The 14,839-nt window shown below is 37.8% G+C and overlaps 1 protein-coding gene across 1 annotated transcript in view; it reads right to left on the reverse strand.

The window, feature by feature from the left end:
- Positions 1-1,669: 1,669 nt before the first annotated feature.
- Positions 1,670-14,839, reverse strand: part of KATNAL1 (katanin catalytic subunit A1 like 1) — a 41,411-nt gene continuing 28,241 nt past the window's right edge. The window contains 7 exon segments of the mRNA XM_032220466.1: positions 1,670-4,376; positions 8,225-8,351; positions 11,812-11,946; positions 13,073-13,099; positions 13,102-13,198; positions 13,648-13,676; positions 13,679-13,805. Of these exon segments, the coding sequence (XP_032076357.1) occupies positions 4,178-4,376; positions 8,225-8,351; positions 11,812-11,946; positions 13,073-13,099; positions 13,102-13,198; positions 13,648-13,676; positions 13,679-13,805 (741 nt within the window). The 3' untranslated portion in view covers positions 1,670-4,177.

Below are 14,839 nucleotides of genomic sequence, written 5' to 3' on the forward strand. Positions count from 1 at the left end.
GTTCATCTGCCTCACTGATGTCTGACTCTGATAACTGGCATACGGCTCTGACCCCCCTCTGCCTCTGACACAGAACCCTCATCAGAGCCTTCCTCAAACCCCAGGACTGGCCCATGTTCTGCCCCAACCTCCTCACTGTCCAAAATTGCTGCCAGCTCCACTGGCCCCTGGCATGCCACAACACCTTGTGAGAGCTAGGAAGCATCCCTTTTCCATGACAGCCCCTGCACAAGGGAACATTTTTCCCCCTGAAGCTCAGCTGGCCTCTTCCTTCTTAGCCTTCCAAAAAGCACTGAAAACTTGGCTTTTTTCCAAGAACTGGGATAAGATGAGGCAACTGTATGTTGGAAACATAACCAGGTTTTGGAGTTTTTTATGTTTATCTAATATCATCTTAATTCTAGATTAGGAGCCATATATACAGTAGTCCTCCACTTACAATGGTTTGTTTAGTGACCATTCGAAGCTGCAACGGCACTGAAAAAAGTGACTTATGACCGTTTTTCACATTAACAACCGTTGCAGCATCCCCATGGCCATGACATCCAAATTCAGATGCTTGGCAACTGTCTCATATTTATGACAGTTGCAGTGTCACGGAATCATCTGAATCCATTTTGGGACTTTGCAAGCAAAGTCAATGGGGGAAGCCAGATTCACTTAACAACCGTGTCACTAATTTAAGAACGGCAGTGGTTCGCTTAGCAACTGTAGCAAGAAAAGTCGTAAAATGGGGCAAAACTCACATAACAAATTTCTCACTTAGCAACATAAATTCTGGAGTCAATAGTGGTCGTTAAAACACCTTTATAAGTGTTTTAAATAAATAAATAAAATTAATAATAATATGAGGTTTGATTAGATGTTCCCCGTTTTAGTATCAGGGGAAAAATTGTCTACAGTTTTCAGATTAAAGTATCTTGTATCATCAGAATTAGAATAGTTGCAGTGAGCCCTGCAAACTGCTGCACCTGTGTTAAATCAGTATTTAATGTTCCCATTCCAGTGTTTCCATCAAAGACATACTGATAGCTAACTCCTGCTATCATTCCTTTACCAAGAGACTAATCCAGAACATCTGGAGTACAAAATTGATTTTCCAGAAGATGAAACAAAATAGAACAATCCAAATCTACTGGGAGAAACTAGCAAAGATTGCCAAATCCAGTAAATAGGTAGTCAGGTAAAATTTTAAGAATTATTTTTACTTTTAACATACGAGGTCTTTATTTTCAATTTATTTATGGTAGTATCTAAATTATCATACTGAAACTACCATGCTGATATTTTAGAAATATTTCAAAGATTTCCTCTATCTGGGGTTTCCCCCCTCCTTTTGAAGTACAGAAATAAAATATTAGCGCAAAAAAGCAATGGAACTTCTAGTAAGAAAACAGTGCAGGCTCCAAAAATATTTTATGTTTCCCATGAGAGTCCTTATTTTCCATGCAAATTACAATGCCAGGCCACTTTGTTCACAAAGAAAAACAATGAATGGATCTAAAAGAGATAATGTTGTTAAAACTGGAAGATTTATGAGTTACTGATTCCCTCATATGTTTTCGGAACATCACTGCCAACTCAGCTAGCGCAGGAGTGCAAAATCTGTCCCCAGAACAAAAACTGCCACATGAAAGAAAAGTGAGTCATCATTAGGACATTTATTACGACTGCTTCTGTTCAAGGTAAAAAAAGCTGTCTTTTGTTGGAAATGAACACAATGCACCATTCACAGTCTTGATACCAGATGACTTCAACTGCATTTAAATTGGGGGGAAAAAATCTGGCTTGAACCTGTAAATGCTTATGCTGCTTGATTATTCCTACTTGACTCCTCCTCAAGTGGGCATGGCTAAACAAAACAAGAACTCCCTCTTGGGTGGCTTAGTGTTATGTTTGTTTAGCACTGATTAGGTTCTTTCTTCTAACAAGCCAAAGAAATACGTTAGAAAATGTCTGGATTATGTTTATGGATTTTAAGGGAGAGAGAAGACAACAATTCTCAGTTCTCGTGTAGATACGACATTCTGATTTGTTTACTTGCTTCTACTGGCAGAAGGAATCAAACACCAACAACGTTCTAGATTACTTACATTTAATATTAGATAAATTGTAAATTGGTGCCATATCTTGTCAACACAACCTGCATAATGACATATGAAGTGTAACAGGTCTTTGCCACTGGAGCACTTTTACCTACTGAGTCAAACCAAATTTGTCTCAGCTATTTTATTATTTCTTTCCTGGGTTGAATAGCATTGTACAAATAAAATGATTAATACTGATCTATAACTGTAGACATGGCCAAAGATTCTGCCAAAATGTTGGTAATTACAATGTATAAGCAATGACACATGGCATCATTGTAAAGCAAATAAAGGCTAAGGGTGATAGCTGAACCTAAAGTACATCGATAAAGAAGAGATGTCAGCTAATTCTTAATATATGCTAGGGAGGGGCATAGGGATCTATATATGCTAATATATGCTAGGGAGGGGCCAGGGATCTATTTCCATTTTGTTGCTGGCATCAATAATGATGAAAAAAAAGGGCAGCTTTGGAGTGCTTTACCTCTAAGTGAAAAAATACCTAGAGAGTCAGAACAGATTACCTAAATAATGTTTTGACAACAAAACCTTAAGCTTGGATTTTCATAACATCTGAAACCAACAGGATGTGATACATGTAGATAGTTTGATTTGGAAATCCAATCCATGTTAACTTTTCTAGAGCCACATTCAAAATCAGAATCTGCCAGGATCATTTATCACACATCTTTCTTCAACAATAAATAAATAAATAAACCAGATCTACTCATTCAGAGGATCACTTCAAGATCTCAACTATACTTCATATCTACATACTGTAGACCTCACAAATGATGACACTGTTTTGTAACACTTCCCATGTACACCTTTAAAAACAAAATCTTTAAGCATGAATGTACATTGCTACATCTGAGAACAGCATAATGTTATATAAAACCAATGATAAATATTAAAAAAATTTTTTTCTAAAAAAGGAAAAGGAACAGAGTAGTTCTAGATTTCAAGAACAACAATTCAAGTTTGAAGTGTCACTGTGTTCCACTTCAATATCCTATATTGTAAACACACAATTAGTGTTCATAAAATATAAATTAATGTTAAGTTAGATCAGTAGCCATTGGAATACATACGATACAGTCTTAGAATGACTAAGATAGTTTAACATTTTCCTCGTTCACAGTGGTACGCAGAAATTGTGATAGTTATATATCAGTGTAAAGCAGAAACAAGAGCAACAGTGGGTCTGAAATTTCAAATAACAAAAGTATAAAGCAAGTTGTCAAATCCCAAAGCTTCCGATTTTGATGCAGCAAGTGCGCTGATTGCATTTAATCTGCTGCTGGCTACAGTAAACATGCACAGATCAAAATTGCTTTTTAAATTTCCACAAATGATGGGTATGATGTCAAGAGCTCTCTTTGGAGAGATATATCTCCTTTCCCTTATAACTTAACTTTTCCTGAACTGAGTATCCCCCCAGTGCGTTTGGAATGCAATTACTAGAATTCCCAGCCTTCCCAAAGGTTTCTGGAAATTATGGGAGCTGTAGTCCTGCTATATCAAGAGGACAGCAGATAGGGGAAACTAAAATAGTTTTGCTTTATTACTGAATTCTAGCAAATATCATTGTAGCCATAGCAACCTGAATGCAGCATAGAATGATCCCCAATATTTTTGGTGTAGATCATACTGATAATCTTTGCATAAAGGGGGAAAGACAAAATAAAAACCTTTCACCCACATTCAAGGCAGTCCAGATCTGATGTTAATCTGACAAATAGAGCCTAATATTAAGGATGCAGTATTACTCATTTTAATTTCTTCCTATCCGGTCTCATGTCTGATTAGCAGATGAAACTATGTCAACAAAAAATAGGGCACAGGCATTCATTGTTAAAGTGCAGAACACCAAAACTAGACAAGGATTTCTCAGTTTCAACCTTCTTCTATGGAATACTATGACCTCATTACATTACATTTTCATTTGTTCCCCTAAAAGTGCAAAAAAGAGGGGGGGAGGGAAGGGGAATATTGTCCATAAGAAAACCACAAGCCTAAAAGGTTTCAAAATCCTTCCAACATTTTATAATTAAAAATCTAAAATCCTTCATAAAGAGATGTCTCCAGGGTTAAGCAGAGCCAAACTCTGACATCCACTTCTCGTACTTCTCCAGATCTGTGGCTGAAACTGATTTGGAGATTTTCTTCAGAGCCAAGTCAAAGTCCCCCTTGGTGACGGGCATCTGAAGCTCTTCTTTAGAGAGGGCCCGGATCTCTTCTGGAGACAAGCCATTAATGCGTCGCCTCATCGCCATCAATGAGGCATCCCTAAAAATAAAATCCATAAACACTACATATTAGTAATGATATATAACAGCAAGGCTGAAATACCATTTTATTTATTTATAACAGGGTGTTATCGTTGTTTTTTGCATTGCCAACAATGATTCCATTACATTTAATTTCCTATATTTAAAAACAACAGCATAAAAATTTGCATTTGTTTACACATTTTCTTTAAAGGATAAATTCCTATATAACCTATCCCCTGAAATTTTCTACTTATCTTACAAAAGAGGTCTGCAAAATTTGGTTAAGTATACAGGCTGAAAGCTAAGCATTCGAATTGACATGTTAGTCCAAGAAGTAGTTAATTTTTAAAAAACCATATAGATTTCTATGTATCAGTTGTAAATTCCCAACATGAATAGATAAAACACTTATCCTGCCTAGCTGCTTACCTCCACTTCCAATACAGAATCATAATATATGATTCTACATTGGATACGTTCAAGTAGAAACTGGATAGCCACTTCTGTGGCCGTAAGTGGGGGACAAAGGGCAGGTGGAGGGTTAGACTCCATGGTCTAAATTAGAATTTATGAGTTGAAGCTGATATATTTTAAAGCTGCTAAACTTAAGAAACATTGATCTACTGTATATACTCAAGTATAAGCCGAGTTTTTCAGCCCACTTTTTGGGCTGAAAAAAGCCCCCTCGGCTTATACTCGAGTCAGTGAAAAATTTGCCCGAAATGGAGGAGAAAAAGGGGCGGGGCCATGCCGCTGGGTGACGCTTGTGAATGGCCCGGCGCCCCTGTGAGTTTCCCCTCCCTCTGTGTTAATTTGCCGCGCAGCGCGCACCGCACCATCCCCCCTCCTCACGTTCTAATGTAATGCAGGGCTGTCTTACGATTCCCCTTCCTCCCCCTCCTGCCGCTCTGCAACGATGTCCCACCTCCTCCTTGTTATGGCAAGCAGCCACATAGCGATGTCCCACCTCCTCTGGTACAGTGATCCAATGATAGGAATCACTGTGCCGTGTGTCATAGGAGGCGGGACATCGCTCCCACGGCTGCACGGGACATCATCATCACAGCGGGACATCAGCATCATGAGGTGAGTGAAGTATTTCATTGAATACACCACTAGTTTACTGTTTTTCTTTGAAATAAATATTCAAAAACATTATTGGTATCTATTTTTATTTTTGAAATTTACCGGTAGCTGCTGCATTTCCCACCCTAGGCTTATACTCGAGTCAATAACTTTTCCAGTTTTTTGTGGTAAAATTGGGTGCCTCGGCTTATATTCGGGTCGGCCTATACTCGAGTATATACGGTAAATAGTCTCTTCGCCTATGATTTCATAATCCTTCACAGGCAAGTTTGGAAATAAAGATGATACAACACTAAAGATGAAAATCCACCAATAATTCTAGCAAATGAGCAGATGTAAAGAAAGCTATAAAGCAATTGTATTGTTATAATATATAGAGGTACTAAAGCAATGATTTTGATTATGACCTAAAAGACAGTTTAAATTCATCACTGGACTTATTCTGCATTACACTATGCAATAAGTTCACAATCTGATTGAAAAACCAACACAATACATATATATATATTGCTGGATACAGAATATTAAAAGAAAACTTTTATGCTTCCTTCTGGGCATCATATCTTTCTCAGCAATTGCTTTATATCACAGAGCTGTTGCTAGTACTGTATGTCAAAGAAAAAGGCCAAAAATGATATAAAATGGAGAAGGTCACCTGCCAAAAGAACAAAACAGCCCAAACACCAGCTTTATATATAAACTGATCCATCAGATTACACTCCTTCAAACAGTTTTAGACCTATTAGGCCACTCTAAAACGCTTCTTTTTACTACCACAAACACTGCCACTTGCCAATGGCAACTTTTCTTGTATATAAAATTAAGCTGAACTATAGAACAGTGCTGCTCAACCTTAGCAACTTTCAGATGTGCAGACTTCAACCGAATGCAAGCTGGATGAAGAATTTTGGAAACTGAAGTCCACAGATTTTAACATTGCTAAAGTGGAGAAACACTTCTATAGACAGAATTAAACTTCAGCCAGGCAACCTTGCCAGTACTGGAGACTCAGTAAATACTTGCCCCATTCCTCAAATATACACAAGCCAGATTGCAGAGTTGGCACATCAATTATTATGGCTGCTGTGACCTCTGCCTAATCACAAAATGACTGAGGACGATGGACGATGACAAATCCTAAGTCATAAATCATATTTCATCTATCAGAAAGCAAATGGATGGGATTTGCTCTCCATCTTCTCATCTGACATTTTCACCTAGATGCATGATGGCGAACCTGTGGCACACGGAGCCATTTCTTGGAACACACGAGGCACTGCCCTGAACCTCCAGAGGGAGAAAAATGGCCCTACGGGCAACCCGGAAGTCTGTTCCCGAACTTCCGGTTTGTGCATTGGGCCGTTTTTTGACCTCCGGAGGCTTCAGGAGGCTTCCCTGGAATGGTCACGTGCGCATGCGGTGTGTGTGTGCATGTGTCACGTGCACGCCTGCACAGGGGGAGAGGACACATGATCCCTCGTGTTCCCCCCGCTTTTGGCATGCAATGGCAAAAAGGTTAGCCATCACTGACCTAGATGTTCAATATCACTCCATTTAAACTTCTTTTTTCTGTCCATGTGGGAACATTTCCAAATAAGTACGGTTGAACAGCCACCCATTATCTTCTAGCTTACAACAAAGTGTTTGGTTTTTTTCCCCTTCATTCCCTGATTCTTGGAGACTGCCTGAACAGGTCCCTGCAGTTTTCTTGGCAATGTTTTTCAGAAGTGTTTTGCCACTGCCTCCTTCCTTAGGGCTGAAAGAAAGTGAATGTTTCCAAGGTCTCCCAGCTGGCTTCATGTCAAAGGCAGGACTAGAACTCCTGGTCTCCTTAACCACTACACCAAAGCAGCTCTCAACAAAACGTTAGGCCTATCTAAATATATTTTTGGAAATCAAAAGTGATAGGTCATTTTATTTTTCCATTAAAAGAATCTGAAGGAAAAGTAGATGGAGCAGGAAAAATTTTTTCCAGTGATATCTCCTCATCCCATATATTCTAAATGGATGGGTGTTTCAGGTCCTACTATCCAAGGGACCTAGAAAGCTTAACTCTTCCTCGAAGTGCCTGGAAGTATTTCTCCTAAACCTGCTGGCCTTTAAAACAACCTTAAATACATACCTCTTTCCTCGAGGGTTGAGACCAGGCTGAGTGGAGTTTCCACCTCAAGGAATATATGGATTCCCAACTTTTGATTTTAAGTGTAATGTGTGCTTGTTTCCCATATGCTGCCTAGTTCTATTTCTTGTTGATTGTATATTGCCCAGAATCACAAAAATGGGTTGCCATATAAATCTCATACATAAATAAGTCTACACAGTCTCCAACCATAACGGTAAAGTGGAATTCTAAGAACTAAATAGTCCTTAGGTAGTATCTGCAGATATATTAAAGATATATTATTTTTTATTGAATCCAACCAATACGTTGGTGAGTTTTTTGTTTTCTCAAAATATCTTACAGAGCCCTCAGTTAGAAGAGAATTACAGAGAAATATGAATATACTTCACTAACTAACTAATAAGCAAGAATAACACTTGGTAAGCTTGTTGAACTTCCTTTGTGTAGAAAGTGAATATCCTTAAAAAATCCCAAAGATTTTCTGGTTTTCATATAATATAAAAAGTAAGCAAAAAGTGTTCACTCCTGGGCAAAATGTAAGAGAGCAGGAATTACCAGAAAAGTATGAAAAAAATGTATATTCTGGAAGATTCAGTGTTTAGAAATGTTCTTGGGAAAGCTGCGTTCTGATTGGTCTAGAGAAGAAAACAGGATACCTGCAGACATTAGTGATATCAGCACCAGAGTAGCCTTCAATCTTCTCAGCAATTTCTTCCATACTAATGTCAGGATCCAGTTCAACTTCCCGGAGATTAATCTTAAGCAGTTCCACTCTACCTTTTGCTGTAAAATAAATGTCATCTTGATTACAGGAAACTGACAAATAAGTCAGTATTTCTACCACATCTAAAGTTATAATTTGGTTTACTCTGGAGAGAAAAGAGCCTCTTGATTAAAGGAGTTCTGAAAGCAATTTTGTTAATGGCTCTAGAAGTCCCTTCCCTAAATTGGTGCTCTGGAGATACAGGGTTGCTACCGAGGCCACAATGGTTGCATGCTTCGAGAATAGGTCCCAAATCCAAAGTGAGGAGATTGGACGGCAGGTTCTAACTCTCTTAAAACTGTGAGGTATATTTAACAGCTTTTTTCAGAAAGAAATTACAAGTAGCTTTGTGGATTTACCTAGAGTTCTCTAGCAAAGAGAACAAAGTGGTATTTTTTTTCCTTTTTAAAAATGTATTAAAATTTATTAACAATTATATGCAGAAACAAAAGACATAACTTTATGTCATTAGATTATCTAGGAAGCTAGAAAATAGTTCAGTCTGTGTTGCAAATAATTAATAAATTTAAACCAGATGGAGTAAAAATCATCTTCTATGTTACTACGTGATTTTGTTTAGGGGGGTGGAATCGGCTCTTCCATCAAAACTATTTTCCAATGTATTTGCCACCAAATGAAATAATTCAAATTTTCCAGTATGTTGCTACTATCTTTCTGGCTACAACCATCAAGAAAGCTATCAATTTTTACTATGTGTTTCAAGGTTGAATTATTAAAAATAAACTTTGAATTTGACATTTGAATTATTTAAAAAAAATTATAAGATAAATTTAGGATTTAATTTAATGGCCTGTGTGGTGATCTATCCTATTTGAGTAATGTTTTGGACAACTTTAGAAGATCCAACATCCAACATATGATAATATTGCTTTAAACTTTCTCCAAACAAGTGACTTTTAGTAGAATTTATTATGTTAAATTTTCTTGGTATTAAGTAACATCTATAAAATTCTTTCTTTATGGTTTTCCTCAATTTTGGCTGAAAGCAATTTCAATATTTTTCTTTTTTCAGTTGGTCCACCATAAAGTCAAAGATAAACAGGACTTTTATATCTTATTCTCATATGAAAGTTTTTCTTCTCTTCTAATACACTATTGTAACTTTTTGAAAGTTGTTTTTTCCTCTTGTTAGGTGATTAATTTTGCTTAACTTCAACTTCTGCAATTGTTGCTGTATTTGTTTCTGGAACTGCAGTGAAATGTATTTGACATCATGAATGAGCCAAACATTCTAAAAACATTTATAATCGCTCTCTAATTTTTTACTTGTCCCCATCATATACATCTTTTAATAATAAAGTCCCTTCCCTTTACCAACACTCTTTATCTTCATCATAAAAGCATGATGAAATATAAAAGGTTGAAGCAGTAAAAAAAAATCCAAGTTTTGAAAATATTTATAAACAAATGATTTCTGAGTAAATTCCAATTCTTAATAATATTTCTGGGAAAAAGAGTGTCCTAATTTTCACTGATGTTTACATTCCATTTCTAGTCATGATGTTAATTCTTCTGAATTTATCAGCCTAGAAATGTTTGTGATTAGCATCCTAAAAATATTTAATATTTAGAATTCCAAGGTTACCTTCATTGATGTATTTATAGAGAATATTTGAATTCTTGTTTTTTTTACCCAAAACATATGCTTATTAACCATTTTCTGCCATGTTTTTCAGTAATATATGTATACATCAGGGAGGAAGATGTTTAAGAAAGAAGTACAAATTTAAAAAGTAATGACATTTTTACTGCTTTTATTTAACCAAGTATTGTAATTCTAATTTTGACCACTCTTTCAATGGTTTCAAGTTTAACATGAAGTTCATATTTTTAGGAATGTGTTTCCCCATTACATGTAAAAGAGCATTTGCAGTATTAAATTCCTAAATTTTTGCACGATCATAGGTGCATTTATGCACATACATTCTTAGAAAAATGAATAAAGTTGCTAATTTGCAAAAATGGCAAAATATTCTGGAAAATATCTTAAGGGGATTTGAAACAATCAATATAAATCAGTGCAGTAACATACAAATGCATGAATCTATGAATATATAAGAATAATTTATCATCTATCAAGATGGATACAGAATTCCTCAGCCTGTCAACAGAAACAAATGTAAATAGGCTAGAGAAATTCACTTCAAAATCCTTTTGTGGAACATGATGGATTTTTGTTCTTTTGTGCTTTATAGCTAGTGAAATTGCAGAGCCAAGACCAGGTGATAAGAGAAGAAACGGCGAGTGGAAAAAAAGGAAACAATTATTTAAGCAGTAGTGTTCAGAGATAATTGTGCTGGCCTTGTCATGGACCCATATAGGTCAAGCTGGGTTTTATTGACATTCAGAAGCAATTCAGGATGACCAATCCCGAACTGACAGATTCATTAGCCACTTTCTGCCTGCCCTTTGCTGTGTTTACTTCTAACTGCTATGGAGAAGATAGAATTCAGGGATTATATTTTTTATATCCCATTTTAAAGAATACCCAGGTAAATAGCACAAGGGCTACCCATCTCTCTGAATTTGACCAGGACTTTGACATATTTTCTAGGTTGCCCAATTCTTTATTCTTAAGGTTAAAAAAAGGGAACAATGCACTTGTTTTAGCTTCTCACTGTTCCCTACTTGAAACACTCTTAGGGGCGTTTTTTTCCCCATTAGAACCAAATGAGAACATTTCAATGGAATGTAAGGCTTTTTGTCCAAACTTTGAAACAAACTGCCTTTATTTTCATTAAATGCACACCCCTAGCAAGCAGGAAAAATAACGTATCAAGGTTAAGACAGTCCTCCTTTCCACCAAATTTCATTAAAACCACTGTCACACTGTGTTCTTATTTAGAGTCAAGTGGTAAAAGGCAGGTAGCATGCTACCCTAAATCAAGAAAAGAGACAGCTTAAAAGCAAACCTAAGATGATACAGAATCTTGAAGTTAATAGCAGTTCTGACTGACAACCTGAAGAGTCATTCTGCAATGAGGTTTCCTCAAGCAGGGAACAAATCAGCCAACCGCTCTATGAAGAGCTCAAAATCTAGTCATAAAATTCAGGCAGGAGTTGATTTACAACGCGGCAAGCTTAGAAGTTAAAATTAATGGCTTCACTTTTCTGTATTCAGCAATGGGCACATAGGAAAATGCATTGGCAATAATTCTTTAAAGATGTCTACAAGGCTCAATCTGTGCTCGTTTAAGGAATGCCTGTTAAACATTCAAAAAAGTTTACAAGTTCATTAAAAAGCTTGATCTCCCTCATTGAGTCTACATTGAAAGACTGCTACAGCTCTTTCATTCTGCAATCGCCAGCAACTTTTTTTACTTTTTCCCCCATGATCAAGATAATTATTAAAGCCTGAATATCCAATGTTGTTGCATAAATTTCATGTGTTCTTTAACAGCTCCCTGAGGAAGTGTCAAGTAACAAGTGCCAGACAAGCACATTAAAAAGAAAACCCACCTGTTGGCAAAGGTATATAAATTCTTTTTTCCAGTCTCCTTCTCAAAGCTTCATCAATATCCCAGGGAAAATTTGTAGCAGCAAGCACCATCACCATTCTTGAAGGGTCGTCATTCTCCAGAGCTCCGCCTACACCTAAAGGAGGAATAATAAAGCTAGAGTACATGGTGCTTTTCTATTTAGTTCACTTTAATTTGAGGTTTTGCATGCAGTATACTGTAATCTGAATCTTGAAAGCATCTTAGTTCAGCAATACCACATATTGTATGGGGGGGAAATGGACAATAAGAGAACCCTGCATGTTTAGAAAGGCCTAATTACTGGGAAAGATTGAGGGCAAAAGAAAAAGGGGACGACATAGAATGAAGTGGCTGGATGGAGTCACCGAAGCAGTAGATTGAACGCAAATGGACTCCATAGGGATAGTAGAGGACAGGAAGGCCTGCAAGAACGTTGTCCATGGGGTCACATGACTTCACAACTAAGAAGACTTAAATTAAATATAGGTAGTCCTCAGGTTACAAAACATTCATTTAGCAAATATTCGGTTAGAACGGCACTGAAAGAGCGGGACTTATGACAAGACCCTGAAGTTCTGGCCATTGCAGTAACCTTGTGGTTACATGACTGTTATTTGGATGCTTGGCAACAGCTTGCAATTACGACTGCAGCATCCCACAGTCACATGATTGCCTTTTTTAGCCTTTCCCTCAACAAAACATTAGGAAAGCCAGCAGGAGCTGGCATGTCACCCCCATTCCTGCTGATTTTACACCTGCCACTCACACTTGTAGCACTTGCCCGCGGTACCCACTCACCTGCCCACAGTTCTCACCCATAACTCTCACCTACTGATCTGCTTACCTGAGACTCCCTCCCTTCCCACTTTAGTCAGCCTGGTCCTAGGATTACAATGGCTTTATGATGGCACGGCTTAGCAAGAAATTCCAGTCCCAATTGCCAACATAACCCAAAAACTATCTATTGGTATGTTGAACTTTTTAAAAACTATGCTACAAAAAGGACAATATTTTCAGCTCCATTCCTTCAGGGAAATCTACAATTCCTGCAGTTCTCAGAATCCCCAAAGGTTCAGTTTTTTAAAAGTGGTCTCTGGATGCACAAGTTGCCTGAACCAAGTGTAGAGAATAAGCATCGGTGACTTTTTCTTTAAAGTCCTTCCCTCCTTCACAGTCTATTCTACAACAATGTATAAAACAGGAAAAGACTTTGCAATGCAGGCAGAACAAACCCTATTTACCATCCATCTGAACCAGCAGCTCCGACTGACTCGGCGGCTTGCCTCGTGTTCATCCACAGTGCCTCTGCGACTACAGATAGAGTCTATCTCATCAATGAATATGGTTGTAGGTGCATAAAACTTGGCCTTAAAACAAAGACAAACATTTCTCATGAGACTTAGGGATTCATAAGGGTTTTTTTTAATCATACACAACATCCCTCAGTGTACAGCCATATTAACAAAGATAGATACCAATACATTTTCTTATAAGTATAATCTTTATTGTCATTGTACTTAAATACACAAAATTGTTTAATGCTAAATCAAGATAGTTGTGAATTTAAGGAATGTCCTATGGATGCATAAAAACAAATAGTAAATAGTATATCAAGCTAAGACATAGATATGCAGGAAACTGGTCATGTTGTCCATTTAAACCATCAGCTCCCAACCAATTCAGTATCGGCATTTATAGTATATTATACTCACTGTAATGTATATTGATTGCCTGAAATCATTTTACAAAGAAAAGGAGCCAGGAAGAAATTAATGCAAATAAGAGTTTAATATCTGAGGGAATCAACAATACCTACCATTTCAAACAGCAAACGAACTAATTTTCAGACTCGCCTCGATATTTTGATGTGAGAGTGGAGGAAGACACATTGAAAAATGTAGTTCCACATTCTGTAGCGACGGCTTTTGCTAGCATGGTTTTACCAGTCCCAGGAGGACCAACCATAAGCACTCCCTGAAATTAAAATCCAAACACTGAAGAAACCACAAGCCTGATACAAGCATATAACAACATCGTGCAATTAAATTCATCTAAACATAATTTAGATTGTGGATCATCAGATTTAGGCTTTCTCAAACAAGGATGTGGTGACACTTGACTATCTTATACAAATTCTGTATGTCCTGGATCTCTTGGCGACTTTCAATACCATCAGCCATGGTATCTTTCTGGACTGGCTGCAGTGATTGGAAGAGGCATTTTTGCAGTGGTTTTTCTCCCTTCCTATGTAGCCAGTTGGTGTTGGTGGGAACGGAAAGGTCCAGCCCTAAGCCCTTATAATGTTTGAGCACCTCTACCCAAAACTTGTGAGTGGAGGCCATCCAATGGAATGGAGTTCAACATTTAATAGCAAATTATATCCAGTAATGATACCCAAGGGATGTCATCACAGTGCTGATCCAAATACTCAGAAGCTGTGAGGGTCTGGAGGCTGAGCTTCTTTTTGGGTGCAACACAAGGTGCTGATAATCTTTTAAAACCCTTTATGACCCAGGGCCAGGTGAATTTGAGGAACTGTCTCTTTTTGAGGGTAATCTGCCTGCCTCACTAGGTTGGATAAGTAGGAATACTTCAGGTCCCTTCCCTTATGTTTGCCCTTAATAGAGCATCCCCCAACCGTTCCAGCTTGGACCACTGGGGGGAAGTGTTTGGATGGTTCAATGCGAGGGGCAGGCACATGCCATTTGAGTAAGTGCCGGATGTGCGCACCTGCTGTCCACACAAATGGAGTTTTGTGCACAAGTGTGAGCACCCACTACTCACACAAGTGGAGCTGTGCATGCACAGTCACCCGTTTGTATGGCCCAGCTTCGAATACACCGAAGCCCAGTAGTAGGCCACGACCCAGAGGTTGGGGAACCCTACTTTAGTGAACCTAGGAAGCATGACTTTGTCATAGCGCCCCTGCCTTCTCTTTGAGATCTGGTAGGATCCCATCCGCTTAATCTTCCGAAAGCTATTAAGAGATTACTTTAATCCCGGGGATT

The sequence above is a fragment of the Thamnophis elegans genome, chromosome 6, assembly GCF_009769535.1.
Source record: "Thamnophis elegans isolate rThaEle1 chromosome 6, rThaEle1.pri, whole genome shotgun sequence".
NCBI classification, from domain to species: domain Eukaryota; kingdom Metazoa; phylum Chordata; class Lepidosauria; order Squamata; family Colubridae; genus Thamnophis; species Thamnophis elegans.